We start from the raw sequence: 22,141 nt of genomic DNA, 5'->3' as shown, positions 1-22,141 counted from the left end.
AATAAAGTATTCTCTGCTGTACAATATAAGAATATTACAAGTTACCAAGAAGTTCCTTCAGTAAGCACAGAATTCTGAGGGAGGTGACTTGAAATATCCTTTTAATGTACTGCTGAGAGTATTTCATTGATCACCAACCAGTAGCATTTCCAAAAAAGCCAAAATCCTTGATCTCTTATGGTCCACTTTTGACATACTTTGAATTGTGAGCTGAGAGGGGCACATGAGGCAAATAATCCACTGCTGAATTGCGCAGACACTGAGAGAGCTACTGTTGGAACTCGCCTTGAGATGGCTGGTCCTGGGGCACCAAGTCTCTAGAAAATTTCCTCTACGTGGGTAGATATGCAGGTCCTGAAGAATACTGGATAGTGGGTAAAGCGAAATGTGATTTGAGTCTACTCACTGATATATGCTGCAAATCATTGGACACCATTACAATTGCAATGCTTTACTGTTTGAAGTTATGCAGCTGTGCAGTATCGCCACATAATTGTAAATGACAAAATCACTATCTGCCCCTAAGAAACTGTACTGTTTGTTCTGAATGCTGTTATCAAAATCTCAATATAAAATAAATCCTTGATCTCTTGCGTTTCTTGTATAGAATAGTTACTGTTGATGTAGACAAGTAGAGTAAAAGCCGAAACCTATGGCAAAATATTTAGCGCACTAATATGCAGCCACTACTTTGCTGCAAAATCAGAGCAGTTTAAGGTGAGTCCCTTCGAAAAACAGCTATAGTTAGAATGTGTGGTAACATGCGGGTGGTATTACTACTTTCATGTATTGAACTTTAACAATGGAAAATATACATAGTTCAACAAATATCTCCTTTCTTATACTGACTGCTTATTTCAGAGAACTTAGTTCAGAAGATCTAAAAAGTTAGCTCTCACAGCAGTTGTACTTCTGTACCATGACCTGCCTTTCATACTGGCTAATAATGTACCCTTCTCATTTTTTATGACCGGTGCCTAGAGATACTACTACTAGACTAATACGTAAATAAGAGGCAGGTTTTTATTCAAATATTGCAGCCTTCCATGTAGTCTAAACAAATAGTTATGTATGGAATAAGTAAATGTTACAGTCTAATGAGGATTAAAAGAAGCACTGATTAATGTGGGTTTTCTCAATTGTTTTTAGTACTGTATGCTGTTTATTTTATACAAAATGTGAAATATGTATCATATTTGATAGTCTAATTTTTTTTTCTTCTAACAGTCGAGCTGGCATCGATGACTCCAAAAAGTGGGGAATGTTGTTCCTGGTGAATCAACTGTTCAAGATTTACTTTAAGGTATGACCCTGTTCTGAGTGACTGTTTCTTCTTTTTTCACACATTTATTGTACTTTTTGACTTGTTAAACACTATGCTTAAACGTCAACATTTCTCTTCTTGCAGATCAATAAGCTTCACTTGTGTAAACCTTTAATTAGAGCTATTGACAGCTCAAATTTGAAAGATGATTACACTATGGCACAGAGATTGACATTCAAGTACTATGTTGGGCGGAAGGCTATGTTTGACGGCGATTTCAAACAAGGTATGTGAACAAGGCAAACACTCTGTAAACCTTTTGGTATCAAATACATGATATGGTGCTATCCTCTTGAGAGTAGGTGGTACAGTCCATATTCCAATTGAGCACTGCTCTAGCACACACATCTGTGTATGAAAAACTAAAATTGCCTGTGAGTTATAAGCAATCCCAGAGTGAGTTGGAAAATAGAACAATCAACGGCTTCTTGCGATCTTCTCGCATGATCTTTACAAGTTGTCCTGAACTGTTTTGCTTCAACCCCATCATGTGTTGCAATACAGCAACTTTATGTATCACGCTGTTCATAAGGGATTCTTAGGATCTTCTGCAAACATACTAGCTCATAATTTCGTTTTTTGTCGGTCGACTAGTCAGTTAAGTTAGGTTGTTATGCATAATCAGTGCAGCTTTATTGTTTTCGGGCACACAATGTCAGAAAGTCAGTTAAAAACCCCTGAACATAGTCGTAGTGTACCTTTTTCATGCTTTCATGGATTGCTACGTGTCATTCATGGAGTTATATGTGTTAGGCATACATTTTACTGATATACCAGTAGTCTTCAACATGTCTCTTTTTACATCAATCCAAATCAACAAAAGAGTGACAACAAAGATTCAAAATACAGAAGGAAGGGCAGTAAAATAATTCAGTTACTACCACCAAAGTGCAAAAAAATAAAAAGACAAAAAGCAGGTAAGTTTTGCATGCACTGAGTGGAAAAAGAACTCTCAGGCACCAACTGAAAGTCGGTTGCCAGTTGTCTTCATTGGGTTCTTATGGAATGCATGATTTAGTATCCAACAGTGATAAAAAAGTGAATTAAAAGGAGTATGGACTACTCCCCAAATCAGAGAAATTATTTTAATGAAGGGGTAGTTCTAACTCCATTAAAAACATTAGTGAAAACGGACATACATATGGTTGTGTTAGTTTGAACCTAGAAGTCCTAAACATGAAAAAACAACAAAGGTCGACATGTTTCTGCTATAAAGAGCTACTAATCAGCTCAGCATTCATCAGGACCAAACCAGTCCTCGCCCAGTGGCTGGTGCACTTTAAGGCACCAATACCAACTGCGGCGGGGCAAAAAACAGATTACAAACTTGAATGTAACCGATGCACAGGTACTTCCTCGTGCGTCCTCTCCAAAGCGTGAGGGATGTAATTTCTGTAATATATCAATAAACATAAAGAAGAAAAAAGGGGGTAAACTGATAAACATTTCCCAATTTAACTGTCGTTCATAAAACACAATTATTGCCAAAAAGATATTATAAGCCAAACCCACACGAAAAGTCAAAAAAAGTTGGTAAAATCGTGATATTCACTGTATCCCACCAAATAATGTTAATAAGCTAATTCCACCCAATAACATTCACAAAAATCATGTGCCTATAATAACCTCTGCATCAACTTCGCAGAGTTTCTGGCGATATATCACCTTTAGGATATCAACCTCTAAGAGGCACACATGATCTGTTATGATAAATGGGCCAAGAGGGACTCCCACGAAAATAATTGAACAAGTGCCCATTTATGAATTAAATAAATACATTAAAATACACCTTCAGACAGAAAGATCGGTAAGGAAAAAGGCCTTGGGCATGACACTCACTCGTGTGACTCCGGAGCGGTACCCCATGGGCTCGTGGCAGTGGGAATTCTTCACGCCCGGATCATCTAAAAGATAGAACCCGGGTCAGCTGACAAACGTAATTAAGCAACATGATTTATCCACTTAAAGGCTCTTTCGGAAGCAAATAAACCCGGTCAGAGCAAGCGGCAGCACTTACACCGGAAGACAAAGCGTATCGCCAAATTAACTTACTTTCTTCCAGGCGACTACCCTCCAGACAACCTACAGCGTCCACATCCGCGGCCCGAATACACGGGATCCGAGGAAAAACGCTGATTTAAATGAGTACGTGATCCACTTTGGTTCCGATCACGTGTTCGTTCCTCCGTTCTTAATGTTTAAAGGGGCCGACCTGGTTGCAAGCCTAACTCGCGGCGTGTTTTTGAAAAACGTTATTAAATCGACAGTATGTGAGACTGCACAGGTTACATGCATATCGTTCTCGAATGTTGGATCAAAAAGAAATATCACCACCTTTGGTATTTAAGAACAGAATGCTGCTTGTCAGTTACCAAAAAGGAAACAGCCAAGGGGATTTATTTATTTTTATTTTAGAAATGCAAGATCGATAGAAGACACCGATGTGTGCTGCCTACAGTGACTGTCGATTAAGATCGTAAAATATGCATAACATGCAAGGGGCCCACAGTAATGTGTGCAGTTGGAGACACCTAAATTACGTTGGTAAGAACGTATAAGTGTCTTAATCTAGCAGCTATATAGTGAGCCGTCTAGAACAAAAAGGGCCTAACCTTCAGAAATTTTAAGTAACTAGGGTTAAAAAGTATCTATTAATTACATCAGACTTTCAACAAAAAAGAAGACAATTGTTGTACATAACCACTAGTAAAGTGATCTTTAGGAGAATGAATCTTGGGGGAAATAATGGTAACAAAAATCATATATTCAATGCGTTTTGGAACCAAATAATATCGTCAAAGGTAACAATGGACGATCCATCTTTGTTCCTTCTCAAAGATACTGCTTTCACTGGTCTGATTAAGTTGCTCTATTACTGTCCATCTGATGTCATTAGGACGATGACCTCGTTCCAGGAAAAGAAAGCCTAATGGACAGAAAAAATATGTCTAGGCATATTGTGGCATATATATTGGCAAAAACAAAGAGGCTCTTGGAGCATGCCAATTGCTTACCATTGGTTGGGTTTTCTTGCAACTCTCCTTTGCATGCATGAAAAAGTATTGCCAAAGCCAATAGGTCACAAAAGGCGGTACCAATTTGCTTTGCCAATGCTTGTTTTTTCCCATTAGGGGTCATATATTTTCATGGCAAGTACATCAACCAGTCATTTTATTTCTTGGACTCTTTTGTAGGTTTGAAGTACAAAATGTGGACTTCAGTTTTTTAAACAAAACCCTTTCGAAATACAATAACAAGAAGGAAGTGTATACATCTTTGTTAAAAACTGGGCAGAGACCGAGAGGAAGGAATGCGAGAGTCATTCTTCGGAAACTAAATTTAGCTTTCTCACCAATTATAGCACAGCATCTAATATCATTGGTTGTGCAGTTAGGGAGAAACCCGGTCTTCACAAAAGTCACAAAAAACCTTAGAGACATGAGCAGTCTGTCTGTTTTTTTAGTGTCTGAGTACTGCTGTAACTAAGATGTAACACAAAACCCAAATGTTCCAATTACAAAGATTAATTTGCTAAATTCATGGTCTCTGGTGCAGTATAAATACATTCAAGCTAATTTAAAAGTTCAGAGCTCAACATGTGAAATGATTGAACAGCTTCACTTCTTTGTTCCCAAACTGCATATATTCCAGAGAATAAAGCAAAACAAACACAAATCAAATTGTCATTGCAAAGAGTGAATGTGTATGTGTTCTGTACATTTGCTATCTATTTTTACTTGTGGGAATTTGTGCATGAACGTAGCTGCCAAGTGTGACCAGTTTTTATTTTACACAGCAACTTCCTTTTAACATTCTATTGAAGGGCTTGAGGTTGAGCTGGCAAGGTGAAAATATTTTGGACAAACCCCAGGATTTACATAAAAACAGTTTTATATAATGCTCCTCCACTGACCATATTTAAAGTGCACCAATGTGAACAGTTTCAAAGCATTCATGTGAATAGAACATAATGCTTACATAATTTGCAATAAACTGGAAGCCAGGGATTAAGATAAGTGTTAGAGGTTTTGCTTTCTGACCTCCCGGTTTTGACTCTGTTTTTGCTTCCGTAGTGTGCCTGGGCACTTTTCTCACTGCTGATCAGTGGTAAAGTACAAGTGCTCCTGTGGTAAATTGTGTTATGGATTGTGTTTACATGATTGGATATTTGATTTACTTGTTAGTCCCTAGTAAAGTGCACTGAGTGTGCCAGGGCCTGTAAATCACATTCTACTAGTGGGCCTGCAGCACTGATTGTGCCACCCGCGTGAGTAGCCCGGAAAATGTCCTCAGTCCCGCCATTGCGGAGTCTGCACGCAGTGTGTAACTGCCATGTCAACTTGGCCAGTGCACACACATGCCAGATCCCTCACCTTCCCTTACATGTCAGCCACCTCTAAGATAGGCCTAATTTACCCCTGTGGGCAGGGTGCAGTGTATGTGAAAGCTAGGACATGCCCTGGTGTGTGTGGCATGTCCTGATAGTGAATTACGGCCTATTTCGTTTTTTGCTATTGCAAGGCTAGCTTTTCCCCATAGGACAGAATGGGGAGTTTGTTTATAACATGTTACAGACATAACTGGTCCGGGGAATTAGGTAGGAAAATAAAGTTTAGTATGCCTGAACTCCGAATCTAAAGATGCAACTTTTAGTGAAGGTGGTTTTTACATTCCGTGTTTGAAAATACCACTTTTAGAAAGTAGGTATTTTCTTGCTCAGTCATCCCATGTGCCTTTGCTGGAATGTGGATTGCCTGTCTGGGTTTTGGATGACAGAAGGCTGGGGAGCAGGAGTGGCTGCAGATAGTCTTGGTGGGTCAGGAAAGGGTCGAATAGACCTGGGCTGCAGTGGTGGAAGGGGGAAGAGATTTCCTTGCACCTCAAAGGGCCTGGTCTGCCTCTGACCATGCCGTCTCCACCTCCTGCCAGGAAGTCACACCAGAGAAGGCAGAACTGGTTCTAGCTGGGCACAGACACTCTCTGCCTAAGAGATCAAAGGATTTTAGGATATAAATATTGGGGACCAGACCCCTGAACTATAGAACTCTTTTGGACCATGAAGACTGCCAAGAAGAAGAGCCGGAGAAGCTGTGGGAGGAACTACCACATTGCTGTGTACTTTGCTGTGTTGGCCTAGAGTGGCTGCTTCTGTCTTGGACAGTGAAAGGATTGAAGTTTCTGGAATATACTTTTGTGAGTTTCTCCAAGGTCTTGAGGTAGAGCTTGCCTCTTGTTCAAGAAGTCTCAGGAACAGCAAAGACTTAAAGCTCTTCTACCCTCAGCACTGGGAACTGTGTGTTTTGTGCTGCAACAGAAGGTAAGCAACTAGATGATGTCTACGAATACACTGCCGACTCCGTGTCATGACGGCACTGCAGAGGGCACTGCCACTCTGGTCTCAACGATGACGCCTGCCTACGCCGCCACCGAGCCGTTGCTCGCACCTCAACCCGTGGGCGCAGCACTGCCTAGCTTCACGACGGCGCCTTGGTATCCCCGACGACGACGCCCCATTCCAAAATCTACACTACTGCTTGCACCGTGATTCAAAGGTAACTCTCCTAAAGTTACATGATGCACCGCTCTCATCTCGCACCACAGCCTTGGCCTACCTACCCCGGCCCACCTACGCCGGTCCCATTGATTCCAGTTCGTCAGCCGATGACGCCGCTGCTTGCACCGTAACCTTCCAGCACCACGACGAGCACCAAATTCATTTTACACCGCGACCCTGGTCTCACGACGATGTCATCACTGAGCCGCTGCTTGCACCACGACCTGAGGGCACTGCACCGCTGTACGTCGCACTGCAGCACCCGACGCCAGCGCTCCTGACTTCTACTGAGAGGAGTTCGATCTGCAACATGTGTGACTTCGAGGACCCGCCGACTTTTGCACCGGACTCCGGAACCGACGCCTGCACTGGAACCGACGCCTGCAGACGCCTTGCTTTCAGAAGCCCAACGAGGGGTCGCCGACGCCCTGCATTTCTAAAAAGGTACTGTTTGTGCGTCTTCCCGACACTGTCGCTGACCCGCAACACTGCAGTCAGCCAGAACTGTTTGGATTTGTTTGCTCATGACAGCCCCTGACAGAGCTATCGACATCAAGGAACTATTTTTCAAGCCTATTTTGATGAGCGAAAATTTTCAAGTACTCTATTGTGGATTTTATCTTGTTTGATCTTGTCTTAAGTACATAGAAATATTGGATTTTTTTCTAAACTGGTGTGGTATCCTTTTGTAGTGCTTACACTGTATTACTGTGGAGAAGTGTGGCTCAATGGTTAGAGCGGCAGACCCTGATGCAGTAGTCTGGCTCGGACCAGGGTTCAATTTCCGCCTCGGCGGGTCTTAGGCTCAATTTCCCCGGACCTTATAATTCTCTTATCGGTGCCTATTCTAATCATGGGTCCCACTCTGCAACTCTGGGCAATAGCTTGCTTAATCTCCACAACGGCCCCAACAGGGCTAGGATGCCTGGCTTCACCTTGGGGGTGCCCAGGAGTGGGCACTTCACAGGAAAAGGCCAGGAAGGGTTCCACAGCGGTATGTGCACAGCGCCTTGAGACCCCTTCGGGGGTGATTTGTGCGCTATATATAAGCACTACATTTACATTTATGTGCAAATGCTTTACAGACAGCCTTAAAGATAAGCCTGACTGCTCGTGCCAAGCTACCAAGGGGGTGAGCAGGTGTTATTTTAGGAGTGTAACTCCCTTATCCTGACTAGAATGGTGGTTTCTGCCTGGCTTTGGCACATGCCCTAGCCTCCCAAAAATCTAATTTCTAACAATAAGCATTAGTAATGGAACGAACAGGAGTCACTCTGACGTCAGATAATACAAAAAAGGGATTTTAACCCCTTCCGCGCGGATGACAAAGCCAGCTCGTCATGGGCGTTGCCTGCGCTACGCGCATGACGAGCTGGCTTTGCCACGTAACCCGCGATTTTCGAATCTTCAGCGCACAGCGGGAAAGCGCGGAAGCGGTTAAATGATTTCTGAAGAACATAGGCAGTGATTCGGTTCTTAATGCAGCAGGCATAGACTTCCAAAGAGCAATTGCTGCTCCTGACAACGATTCATTTTTTACTTAATCTTGGTACTTCTAAACAGAGTTTTTGCTAATGAGCTGAGATAGTGATAAGATTGGGTAGTTAGTGGACTTATTTAGGTGCATAGGCTTTATTGACTTAGCAATGCTATTTACTCCTGGATTAATAGGGCACCGCCAAAATTCCCCAAAAATCTCCTCCTGGCTTTTAGATAGTTGGCTTGTTTTCTTTAGAAATGTAGGCCAATAGTTCTACAAAAAATATACAGCGTTTTCTTTCACATGCCCTTGAGCAAAGCTATTTCCTACGATCCCGGCTGGGTAGAATGCTAGTTCTCTAATTTCATGTCTTCAGCTTAAAGTCCACTCACTGAGCTAGCACTCAGTACTAAGAGGCGGCTTGGATCCAAGAATTGTTCAAGAGTCTGCCTTGCTCAACAACGCCTAATGACCTGGCTTTTTATGCAGGTAAATGGGTTTTATCCGGGTCTTGACCATACCATGTAAAGTCGATCCTTTATCTCAGTTGCTACCTGCATCGAAACCTAAATCTTTGCTGGTACACTCTTCTTGCAGTCAGTAAGGATAACTCATGTGACCTCACTAATCCCTACCAAGTTCTTTGATGTCAAAAGAAAATACTAAAGCACACACAGAAGTCTAAAAGCATGAAATGCATTGAAATGATCAGGACGTAATAGCCAGGCAGCAGACATGTTTGATCAAGGAATGTGAATAACGGTGGAAAAGAAAAAATCGCCTGCAATACAACTTCAACTTTGCAACAAACAAAAAAGTCTATCATTTGAATGCATTTCATGCTTTTGGAATTCCGTGTGTTTTTCGGTATTTTCTTTTGATATTTTGCATGCCACCCAGGGCTTCCCTGGTTTTGGCTATCACACCCCGGGTAGCAGGGTGTGTATACCAGGAGTGCACCAATTCAGAATCTTGTTTGCTGTTTATATTCACCTCCCTAAATATTTTGTGCAACTTTAGATGTGCCAAAACTTTGGCATAACCATCATAATTCTGTGCAAGTTCTTTGATGGTTTGGTCCAAACTTATTTTTACCCATACTATTTCAAATCTGAATAACTGCCTACAATTTAGCTACCTTAGTAATGTGTGTACGAGTTTAATCAACTCTAATATACCTGTTCTTATTATAGCATCAACAACGTGAAGACTACCTTAGTCTAATCCAAGGCGACCATGACCACCTCTCATGAGACAACCTCAAGGTTCACCCCAGACTCGCTGAAGGACTTGCAGCTATTTGCTATTAAAGTATGTTCAGCAACGTCTCACTGGCCCATTGACCTAAATTTGTGAGGATGACCTGCAAATTAACTCGACTCTAAAGCATTCTCCCCTATCATAAACAGAACAGCTCATAACTGCCTGTAAATGTACAGGGTCCAGGCCAGTCCACTGACTACTAAACTCTTCAAGGACTTTTGTGCCCATTATTACTGCAAACTTGAATACATACATGAACGTATTTAAATCTTTGCTGGCTTGAATAAACCATGGGCTAACCAATGTAATTTAAACAAGTGTTTTTCTATCAGTAGATTGCTATTTTCTTTCAACTGCTTTAAAGGGCTTTCACAACTCAGTTGTATGAATACATAATGATAACCAATATCCTCTGTACTAATTATGCTTCATTTAGAGCAGGGCACAATAAAGAGTCCATGTTGATCGATGTTTTCAAAGATTTGAAGTGCATTTCTGATGAAGATGTCATTGTGTGATTTCTTTCGCCCCTGTAATCTGTTTTCCCCTTTTTGACCATGACCTCCTGCAGCAGCATCTCATTGAGCTTTGCGTGCAATGAACTTAGTTGCTGTGAATTCAGTTCTTACCGTTAGTACACAGAATTTCCCATAAGTATTAAATTTCATAAACCAAATGTGTAGATTATCCAACATCTCTGTGCTTTCCCCGTTGTTTCAGATTTAACTCAGTTTTATCACAGTCCTGATTAGGAGCTTGGGTCGTTGCTCTACAATTATGTAGGCAACTTGCAAGTTGTAATTAGTCTAAATCCAAACTTTCATATTGATACTGTCACGTTTGGCATCTGTTTGATAACCAGTCATGACTCGATTAACAAAACTGTATAAATTTTAAAAAAACTGCGAATCTAAAATCTCGTTCTTCAGGAACCAAACATTATTTCACCAGAGATCCCTCTGCTTTCCTGTTTCCCATGTCTCTGATGTTCTTTTCTTCCATCAGATACAGATGGGTTGAAAGCCCTTTTCAGTTGATGGAGCTTCTCCTTGGATGACAAGCTACTCTTCTTACAGATAGAAGTCCCCAACTTTTGTAATTCTTGAAAGGTGTGAAGACTTTGCTATTTATGCTGTAGTATTCACAGTACTTTTCCTAATCTGCTTCTCTGCTACTGGAAACAGATTCTTTGGTGTACATTGAAACAGGGTAGAGCGGCTGCCTCCCTCACATAGAGTTTTCTCTGCCTAAATATCTGTTCTAGAGCTGGGGCAGCGTGAGTTACGGATTCTGAGGTAACAGATGACTCAGAGTGGCATAATGACAGAATTTCACCTACTACATGGTTGGAAAATACAAATGTAGTATTATTGATATAATTATCATGCAACCATTCAGACACAGAAGAGCATTTAAAATTCTGATCAATACATACTTTACTAATGTGCTTACTGTTCACATGTGAACTAGATCCACAAAAATTGAAAGTCCAAGTCTTATGCTAGCTTTCCACTACTTGTTTTAGGTATCCATCAAGTCCTCGTTAGCATTATTCTTTGTGCATCCCACTACATGTTTTGCATCTGCTGCCTTCAAGTACAAACATAGCAAGCAAAATCCTGGTAATAATTACATTTTTGTTTCAAATGTTGGTATACTTCTCTTCTTACTCTACTTTAAAGGAATCTAGTGTTTTGTTTTGTAAAATTGCAACTTGTTTCTCTTCCACGCCTATTTTCTGTTTTAATTGCAACACATATAGAGATCATGACCCCTGAAAATCACATGGACACAGACCCCACCTTCGAAGCCCTGAAATTATAGTGCAATTTTAATAACGTTTGGACCTCTGATATGTTCGCAAAAAAAGCAACAAGCAGAGCAGTAATCTTACTGTTTGAATTTGGCCATTGGAGTCCAGCAGGACAAGGTACACACCACTAACTCGAATTCTTCATTCACATACTGTGGAGAGAAAACTTAATACAAATGAGTTCTTGAAAAGTTTGATTTTAAGGTTTTTCCTTAAAACAGAGGCAGATTGACCTAGCTGTAGGTAGGGGATGCTGGCATTATACACCTGCAGACAAAACATCCTCAGAGAGTGGCTGTGATGTTCGATTAGTCAAAATGTTTTAGAAGGATCAGATGCAGAGAATGTGAACTATGGATCCTATCGGACATACAGTGGTTGTACCAACTTTTTCAATCATGTTGGAAGATTTTACACAACGTAGTTTAACCAGAGCAAACATTTTGTAGTTTCTTTAAATGGTTCTATTTTCACAGATTGTGTAAGCCTGTTTTACTTAGATTGTTTTGCTAAAATTGTTTTTTTTACCACATAGCTGAAGAATATTTGACGTTTGCTTTTGAGCACTGCCACCGCTCTTGTCAAAAGAACAAAAGGATGATTCTCATTTACTTACTTCCAGTGAAAATGTTGTTGGTGAGTTAAGACATTGATAGCGTGCCTTGTTAAAACCATTATTCTACTCATTTTTTTGGCATTTGACATAATACACAATGTGATAGTTAGGAGTTCTTAATGTCCATGTATAGTAATGTTTATTTTCCTTTTTAACACTTTTAATGGTAAACAATGGTATTTTATTAATGGGCTTTTTCTTATTTTTCTTCATTTGATTTAATCAGTTGCTTTTCCTGATTTTTCATAATATTCTGAAAATAATTTTATAGAAGTGGAGCAATTTGTGTCAGCCTTACTCAGTAAGAGAACAGTGGCAAATTTGGATCTGTAAAAGGTAGTCTTCTACTGTGTGGAAGCAGCCACAACTGGACCCCAGGTTTCTTATAGCAAAAATAATGGTATATTTCAACACGTTTTCCAATACTTTAGCAAAGCAAGATTGGTTTAAACTACATGAAAAAATATTTTGGGTAGAAATTGTTAAATGTTAATGATCCTTTTCCTGTATATGTTCAATGAAACCAACATTGCATCCATAAGCGGCAGAGAAAGCATTGATCACAAACAGTATTTTCCATTTTAAAATGTACCGGATTACAGTATGTGTTTCATAAAGTGGATCCTAATTGTAAGGTGCCAGAATGCTGTACGTAGAACAGCAATATGGCCTAAATAATTCTGTAAAATGGTATTCACCAAAAACAATACAATCATAAGGCAAAATGACTGGACGAACCAGAACACATTATAGTAGCACATCAAGGATGATGGAATGTGGCTTTACTGAATGCCAGAGTGGCTCTTGAACTTCAAAATTTTAGTGACAATGGGAATGTCGCCTAGAGCTTTTACATTGATTTAATGTGCAAGCCTCGTATTTAAAAATGGCTTGGGGACTTAAGAGCTCAATGGCTATGGAGGAAGACCTCTCGGCTGCCTTTGACACGGTTGACCATGACACTCTGGTACAAAGACTCTTCGAAGCCGGCTTAGAGGGGACTGATTTAGACTGGATCACATCCTACCTTTGAAACAGAACTAATGTCATCCATACCCCACCTCTCTCATTCAGATCGTACTCTACAAATGCTGCGGTCCCTCGAGGCTCTATCATCTCGCCCATGCTTTTCAACATCTACATGAAGTCATTACCAATACTGATCAATCAATTTCACCTCATAGGACTCCCCACTCAGCAAGCTTGAAACTGGTCTTCCTCGGTCTGCCCTGAATTAGAAACTGAAACTAGTCTCAAAACATCAAAGAAGGACTATAATACTTTTCTCTACCTCCCCATCTTGGTGGCCATCTTAGACTAGTCAATCCTCTCTACCTTACCCAGCCTAATGAAGCACCCATTTTAGACTAGTCACATTGTCTAATCCTCATGCACACTTTTCAGCCTAAACACCCACACCTTCTCTCACTTACCATAGCTCTTTACCTACTCCTACCCACACAACCTCCTTCACCCACCTACACCTCTACTCCCAACATGGAACCCACGGGCAAGCACACTTATAAAATTAATTACCCCCCAGAGCTCTCCAAAAACACTGCCAAACATTTTAAACACAACTTCCTGAAGTCCCACCCTGAAACCCCCTTTGTAGACACCTACTTCTCACTTAACAAGGGAGCCAAGAGCACCGACATCATCTTATACACTATACGTAGAGTACAATGGAGAAAAGCGTTCCTCAGCTTACTCACTATCTCCGCCACCAGGCAATCTGCCCATGGCTTAACACTTTCCACCGCACCTTCCCAATCTTCCCAGCTAGAGCAACCATCACTATCTACAACAACGGCATTATCCTAATTCAATCCACAGACAGGAACATTGACCTATTCGACAACTTGTTCCCCACTTTCAAAGAATATATCTCCAACCCTCAGACCCCTATCCATCTGGCCTCCAATCCTAACAACCTTGACTCCACAGCGCCTCCCAACACTGACACACATCTCCCCCTTCCCCTCAGCACTTTATTCCCTCACCCACCCGTTACAGTCACATCACATCCCTCAATCACAGTCTTAGCTCATTCCTCTTCTTACATCCCTCTACCCCCCAACAGGACCCTGCCCTCCCTCTTCCTACTAGACTTTCAGAACACCCTACCCCCTTCAACTGCACTCCCCACAACAGGCCCTCCTCACAGCCCATCTCCCCGCCCATTCCCAGTCCCCACTACCTCACCTGCACCACAGCTACCCCTAGCCCTCTCCCATCCAGCAACCTCTCCCCCCATTCTCAGTCCCCACTACATCACCTGCACCCTAGACACCCCTCACCCATCCCTCAACTTCTCCCCCCGACTCTTAGTCCTCACTACCACACCTGCTCCCCCGCAACGCCCAGACCACACTCACCCTCCCAACTCAACCACACCCTTCACACCCAACCTACCTACCCTCCCGAACACTAACCCACTTACTAATACCACCAACACCTGCAGCAACACCACACTCCCCCGCTCCAGTAACATAGATACCTAGACACCTTCAGTACCCATTACCACCTCCATTCCCAATCCCACACTGGACATGATTATGTCCACCCTCCTCCAAGTCAAAGAAGATCTCCAAACTCTCAAAGAGTTACTCCTCACACCACACAGACACGCCCTACGGACCACCACTTCCCCCCCCCAACATATCCCCCACCCATCCTACTCTTCCTCTCACACAACTTCCCACACTGGACCTCAATCCCTGCTCGCAATCCCACCATCCGCTCCAGACGCACCGTCACTCCACTTTCGGACCACGACATAGGCACCCTTCTCAGCTCATATGACCCACTTCCCCAAAACCACTTAACCACCACACACCTTTCCATCCCCACGATTCACCCAAACCCCCTTAGGCACCCCGCTCAAAACAACAGAGGCTCCGTCCCAAACAACCTTAAAAAAGTCCCCCTCACTCTAAAACACTCTACCACCCCTTACACCCCAAAGCTCAAATGCATGCTTCTCAACTGCAGGTCGGCCCCTAGACACTCCTCAGACATCGCTGATCTTATTAATACACTGGACCTTGATCTAACCATTCTGACTGAAACTTGGTTAACTGAATCTTCTACACCCATCATGGATATTCTAGTTCCCCCTAATTACCACATCATTAGACTTGACAGGACCAGCAAGAAAGGCGGTGGAATTGCGTGTATTTACAGGAGCAACCTCTCCGTTACTAGAGTCACCTCCCCCTCGCTCACCTCAAGTGAATACTTCTGCCGAGATGTCATCAGCGAGAGCAAATCTGTATGCTCTCTGCACATCATCTATCACCCACCTGGGGACAACCTCATCTTCACCCAACAACTCATGGACACAATATCAACCAATTCCGGTCGGCAAAACACTCACATTTTCCTTGGTGACTTCAATCTCCACTGGAACGATCACAATGACGCAGTGGTAAACAGCCTCAAAAACTACCTGAACGCTCTTGACCTCATCCAAATCTGCAACAGCCCGACCCACAATAAAGGCTCTATCCTCGACCTTATCATCTCCAAAGAGAACTCTACCCAACTTGGATCAATCCAACCCTGTGACTGGTCAGACCACCACATTATCACATTCTTTATCAATGAAAAAGTTAAATTTAACCCTGTTCAACCCACCAAATCCAAGGTCTGGAAAAGGGACCTGAAGAAACTCAACCCAAACTCTCTACCTTCCCACAGCTGCAATCTCCTCCTTCCCCCTACCGGTGCTCTAGACGTTCAATCCTTGACCGACCACTACCTCAACTCTATGACTACCATAATCAATGAGACCGCCCCATTGCAACTGAAAAGAGTCTCCTCCAAAAACTCCAACCCATGGTACAATGGCAGACTCAACGAAGATAGACGGGCTATGCGTATGGCAGAGCGCACCTGGAGATCAGCCCCTTCGGCACTGCACCTTAAAACTCTGAAGAAAAAGAGAAACGCCTACTTCAGGAAAATCAGATTTCTTCAGCCTCCAGCTCGACCAAGCAAAAAACCGACCAAGAAAACTGTTTGAACTAATCAATACACAATCCAAGGAACGATCGCATACCACTACAGGTGATACACCATCCTGTGAAGACTTCTCTGTTTTCTTTAATCTAAAGACTGATAACATTTATTTATTATTTATTTATTTTGAAAGTTTTATATAGCGCGAACAAGATCTTCGCAGATATCAGAGCCCTTTACAGAGGAGGGGAGCATGTATACGCAGATACATCAATCATGTTAAAGGTACATTGAGGTGATAACATAAAACAATCAATAAGTCAATTTCAGAATCGAAATAACAATACAAAGGGTTCGACAAGTAGTACAGATGAATATCAAGTCTTTGTAGTTTATCTCCAGTAGTGGTTCAAGTGTATTTAGCCATGAGGATCGCTTTTACTTCTTTCTTGAAAAGTATGGTAGAGGTGATGAGCCTGGTTTCAGGGGGGAGCGAGTTCCAAATCCTGGGAGCCATTCCTGAGAAGGAGCGTTTATAGGTTTTTTCCTTGCGGAATCTTTTAGGCTTTAGCAAAAGATTATTTGTACCTCTAGTGTTTCTGGAGCCTCCAGAAATCGTCAGCTTCTGAGCGAGGTATCTAGGTGAGCTCAGGTGGACAGCCTTGTGCGTCAGACAAGCGATTTTCAGGTGTATTCTGGCTTCAAACGGCAGCCAATTCAGGGATTTGAAGTCAGGGGAAATGTGTGAGTGTTTTTTTGATCCAGTGATAAGTCTCGCTGCGGCGTTTAGAGAGGCTCTGATGGGTGCCGTAGTGGCTAGGGGGAGACCGCAGAGGGCGGTGCTGCCGTATTCTATTCGAGGTATGACTAGCGATTGTACCGCAGTTTGGAAGTCTTTGGTTGGAAGGAAAGGTTTAAGTTTCCTAAGGGTGTTGATTTGGTAGTTCGCTCCCTTAGTTGCTTTGTTGATGTGTTCCTGCATGCTGAGATTGGTGTCAAGTGTTATGCCCAAAGATTTCGCTGAGTCCACGATGGTGGGTTGGACATTGAGTGCCGTTAGGTCTTTAAGCCACATTTGTGCGGTAGTGCTCTTCGCGGGTGGTGAGATCAGAAGGAACTCTGTTTTAAGGGCATTGAGTTTCAGATGATTAGCGGCCAACCACGATTGGGTGCTTCTGATCGTTGAGTTCAAGAGCGTGATGTCTTTGGGTGATTGTAGTTTGAGATAGAGTTGAGTGTCGTCAGCATACATGTGGAAGTGTACATTGGATTCTTGCAGCAAGGTGGTGAGAGGTTCCATAACTAGGTTGAACAAAGTTGGGGATAGGGAGGATCCTTGTGGTACGCCTAGCGATACAGGTCTTGGTGCAGACATCAAGTTGTTGCTCTTGAATTTCTGCGACCTGTTATGCAAAAAGGACGTGAACCATTTGAGCACAGTTCCAGATAGGCCCATTCTTGTGTTTAGTAGTTCGAGTAAGCTCTCATGTTTGACAGTGTCAAATGCAGAGGAGAGATCAAGGAGGATGAGGAGGCAAGTATCGTTATGATCTAGGATTTGGAGGGCGTCGTCGATTATGTGAGTCATAGCAGTTTCAGTACTGTGATTTGCTCGGAAGCCTGATTGATGAGAGTTGAGGAGATCAAACTGAGTAATGTGTTTAGTTAATTGTGTTTGCGCGCATTTTTCCAGCAGTTTGGCAAGAGTCGGAATGTTGGTAATGGGACGGTAGTTGTTTAGGTCAGAGGGGTCAGCTGTAGGTTTCTTTAGCAAAGGTGTGACTTGACCAACTTTGAGGGAGTCGGGAATGATCCCTTGTTGAAGTGAGCTGTTAATGATTTTGGTCCAGAGTGGAAGGAGCGACGGGGTAAGGACTTTGACAGCGTTAGCAGGAAGGGGGTCCGTGAGGTGATTGGATGGTTTCAGAGTGCTGAGCAGTTTGCCAATTTCTTCCTCCGTGTAGGTGAGAAAGGTTGACCAGGTGGCATTGTTTTTTGGTGTAGTGGGTGCTATGCGGTGGGGTTTGGGATAGAGGCTTGCGTCTATGAGGAGGTCATTCTTTATGTTGTCAGTTTTTTGGTTAAAGAAGGAGGCGAAGTCCTCGCAGGAGGGAGCTTCGCACATAGTGTTGAGATGTTGGGGTTGTTCTTTGGATTGTGTTCGGATAAGCTCAAACAGCTTTCTCGGACGATTTTTGGCTTGGTCAAGCTGACGGCTGAAGAAGTCTGATTTTGATCGTTTTATTTTCCTGAAGTAGGCGTTTCTCCTTTTCTTCAGGTTTTTTAGGTTCAGTGCGGAGGGAGCTGATCTCCAGGTGCGCTCTGCCATTCGCATGGCGCGTCTATCGTCATTGAGACTCCCGTCGTACCAGGGATTGGACATTTTTGTGGTGGCTTTTTTTAGTTGCAAGGGTGCGACTTCATTAATTATTGAGGTCATAGTGTTAAGATAGTGATCAGTCAAGGATTGGACATCTTTAACGCCAGCAGGAGAAAGTAGTAAGTTGCAGCTGTTGGGGGGCAGAGAGTTTGAGATTAGTTTTTTCATGTCTCTTTTCCAGACTTTGGGCCTGGCGGGTTGAACGGGGTTAAATTTAACTTTTTCATTGATGAAGAATGTGATGGTATGATGGTCCGACCAATCACAGGGTTGGATAGATTCGAGTTTGATAGTGGCCTCTTTGGAGATGATGAGGTCGAGGATAGAGCCTTTCTTGTGTGTTGGACTGTTGCAAATTTGAGTGAGGTCAAGGGCGTTAAGGAAATTCTTCAGACCTTTTACCACCGCATCATTATGATCGTTCCAGTGGAGGTTGAAGTCACCAAGGTATATTTGTGTGAGTTGTCGCCCGGAGTTGGCTGAGATCATGTCCATGATTTGTTGGGAGAAGGTAAGGTTGTCACCGGGTGGGTGGTAAATGCCGTGCAGAGTGCAGATCGGTTTGTCCTCACTGTGAATATCGAGGCAGATATATTCACAGGAAGTTGGGGAGGGTAGGGAAGGGGAAGTTACTTTCAAGACAGAGAGGTTGCTCCTGTATATACATGCGATTCCGCCACCTTTTTTATTGCCAGACCTGTCAAGTCTAGTGATGTGGTAGTTGGGGGGGACCAAAATGTCCATTATAGGTGTAGAAGATTCTGTTAGCCATGTTTCAGTCATGATGATTAAGTCAAGATCCAATTTTATGATGAGATCGGCGATAGCGGCGGAGTGTCTAGCGGCTGATCTGCAGTTGAGGAGAGTGCATTTGAGACGGGGTGTGTCGAGGGTGGAAGGGTGTTCTAGAGCGAGGGGGACTTTACTCAGGTTACTATGGATAGCGATTCTGTTGTTCAGCGTGGGGGGTCTAAGGGGATTAGAGTGAATCGTGGGAATGGCAGTGAGAGTGCCGGGTGTGTTGCTATGGGGAGCTGAGTCATAGGAGCGGAGGAGGGTGATTGTGTCTAGGTCCGAGAGAGGGTTGCAGGAGCGATGGGGGCGGTTTTCACGATTGTGAACAGGGATTGAGGTCCAGTGCGGTGGTGGTCGAGTGCGAGAGTTTGCCGCCCGGATGGAGGACCAGTTGGGAGCGGAGATGATGGAGGAGGCGCGTGAGTGGTGTCTGGGATGTGTGCTGAGTATTTGTTTGATGATGTGGATGTCCTGTTTGATCTGGTGGAGGGTGTTGGGTGAAGGGTAACTGGAGCGTGATAGACAGAGTAGTTGTTGTTTGATGATGTCCATGTCTCCTTTGAGCTGGAGGAGAGAGGCCGTAATGTGGTCCCCTGTGGGAAATGTGTTGGAGGTGGGGATGGGAGGCTCGGTCGTGGGTGACATAGGGGAGAGGTTGGTAGTGTGGATGAGAGTATTGGTGGTAGGCGTGGAGTGTAGGGTGGAGGATGGGCGTTTATTAGTGGTGAAGGGGGTGGAGGTTGGGTAGTGGGGGGTGAGACTGGGGGGCGTAGTGGGATTGTAGATGGTACTTTTTTGAAAGGGTGGAGTTGAGTTGATGGAGGTGGTGTGTTCTGTGTGATTAGTTAATGGGTGGAAGTGCGGGCTGAGAATGGGGGGGATAAAGGGTGGGGTTTGCATTTGTGTGTGTCAGTCTGATGTTGATCGAGGTTAGACGGGTTGCGGGTGGGAGCTGTGGTATCAGGGGTGAGAGGAATGAGGATGAGAGGAACGGGGATGGGGGCTGGTGTGTGGGGGGAAGGGGTGGGGTAGTTGTTGTAAGCGGGGGAGAGATCTATGTCTGTGCTTGAGGGATGTGAGGTAGCTACGGTAGGTGAGTGAATGACTAAGGTACCGTGAGTAAATGGGTGGTGCATGTCGTTTTGGGTGGGAGCCGTGGTGTCAAGGGTGGGAAAGGGGATGAGGGCTGGTGTGTGAGGGGAAGGGGTGGGGTGGTTGGTGTAAGAGGGGGAGTGAACTATGTCTGTGCTCGACGGGAGTGAGGTAGTTACGGTAGGTGGATGAGTGACTAGGGTGTCGGGAGTAAAGGAGAGGTGCAAGTCGTTTTGGGGCTGGGCTAGGTTAGGATGAATGTGGTTTGAGGCTGTGGTGTCAGGGGTGACAGGAATGGGTGTGGTATGAGAGGATGACAAGGTGAGGTTATAGGGGGGGGAGGGGGTGCCGCTGGAATGTGTGGGTGAGGGATCTATGTCTGTAAATGTGGAGTGAGAGGTAGCTACATTAGGTGGGTGAATGTCTAAAGTGCCGGGGGTGGAGGGAAGGTGCGTGTCGTTTTGGGGTTGAGCTAGGTTAGGAGGGTTGTGATTGGGGGCTCTGGATTCAGGGGTGATAGGCCTGCGGGTGCTATGAGTGGGGGGCTGATGACTGGCGAGGTATTGCTTGAACGTGGGGAACAGGTTGTCTAGTAGTTCCAGGTTCTTGTCTGTGGATTGAATTAGGATAATCCCGTTATTGTAAATAGTGATGGTTGTTCTGCCCGGGAAGAGTTGGGATGGAGTGATGGTGAGTTTTAGGCCATACGCGAAATTCCTGGAGGTGGAGACGGTGAGTAAGGTGCGGAACGTGTTTCTCCATTGGGCTCTGCGTGTGGTGTGGAAGATAATATCAATGTTCAGTGAACCATTGACTGGTGAGAAGTAGGTGTCTGCACAAGGAGTTTCAGGGTGGGACCTCAGGAAGTTGTGTTTAAAGCGTTTAGCGGCTTTTTTAGTGAGTGAGGGTGGGTAGTTGATTCTATATGTGTGTTTGCCGACGGGTTCCATGATGGGAGGACAGACTAGGAAGGTGGAGTGTAGGAGGGAAGGGTGCACTGTCCTAAACAGTTGCGTGGGCCTAAAGTGACACTAGTGAGTGCACAGTAATGCTATACGCAGTATACAAAGGCAGACAATAGTAGTGATATAGTGGGAAGTGACACTAGTGAGCTGGCACAGTATTTGAGGTAGTAATCGGTGCATACAAGATTAACTGACATTAGTGAGCTGCCAAGGTATTTGAGGTAGTAATCGGTGACAAGTCTGTGTGGGGTATTCGACAGTACATTTTTAAACCAGTGCAGAATATATCAATATAATACTGACAAAATACTAGCAGTTAACACTGTGCAAACCATAAAAATATCTAGTCTAGGTGACAATAGTGAGTAGTCAAAAATATGTAAGGTACAAAATACTAGAATATAACACTGTGCAAACCATAAAATATATAATCGAGGTGACAGTAGTGAGTATTCTAAATCTAAAATATGTAAGGTACAGGAGTCCGTGACAGAATATCATTGCACACATAATTATATGAACCAACAAGTGACATTAGTGCGCAGCAACGAGAAATGTATGAGGCATAAAATATGAAAATATGAAAAATAGAACTGAGAAAAATACACAAACAGATAAAATGACAGAGGTTAAATGACACAGCAAGTGGCATTAGCGAGCAGCAAAGGAAAGAAAGAATATATGAGGTAGCAAACGGTGCATTACCGGTGAAAATAAAGTGGGATGTGCAAGATACAGTTAGGGTTATAGAATATAGAATATAGTGCTACTGTACGAGGCAATAATATGGGTAGCAATCGGTGCAGAAAAGTGAGGTGTGCTGGATACAATCAGGAATATAATAATAAATAACACTGTGAAAAAGCAGACTATCTAAATCCGGCGTAAGAAACGTC

General features: G+C 43.5%; 1 protein-coding gene across 3 annotated transcripts in view; it reads left to right on the top strand.

The window, feature by feature from the left end:
• Window positions 1–22,141, top strand: part of PCID2 (PCI domain containing 2) — a 321,918-nt gene that overhangs the window by 164,328 nt on the left and 135,449 nt on the right. For all 3 annotated transcript variants that reach the window (XM_086934305.1, XM_086934306.1, XM_086934304.1), the window contains exons 9-11: window positions 1,228–1,303; window positions 1,409–1,550; window positions 11,970–12,070. In XM_086934305.1, the coding sequence (XP_086790431.1) occupies window positions 1,228–1,303; window positions 1,409–1,550; window positions 11,970–12,070 (319 nt within the window). The remainder of the gene's footprint in view (window positions 1–1,227; window positions 1,304–1,408; window positions 1,551–11,969; window positions 12,071–22,141) is intronic.

This window comes from Lissotriton vulgaris, chromosome 8 (assembly GCF_964263255.1).
Source record: "Lissotriton vulgaris chromosome 8, aLisVul1.2, whole genome shotgun sequence".
NCBI lineage: Eukaryota > Metazoa > Chordata > Amphibia > Caudata > Salamandridae > Lissotriton > Lissotriton vulgaris.
The sequence above is the reverse complement of the archived record's forward strand: the minus strand, read 5'-3'. Positions and strand labels throughout refer to the sequence as shown.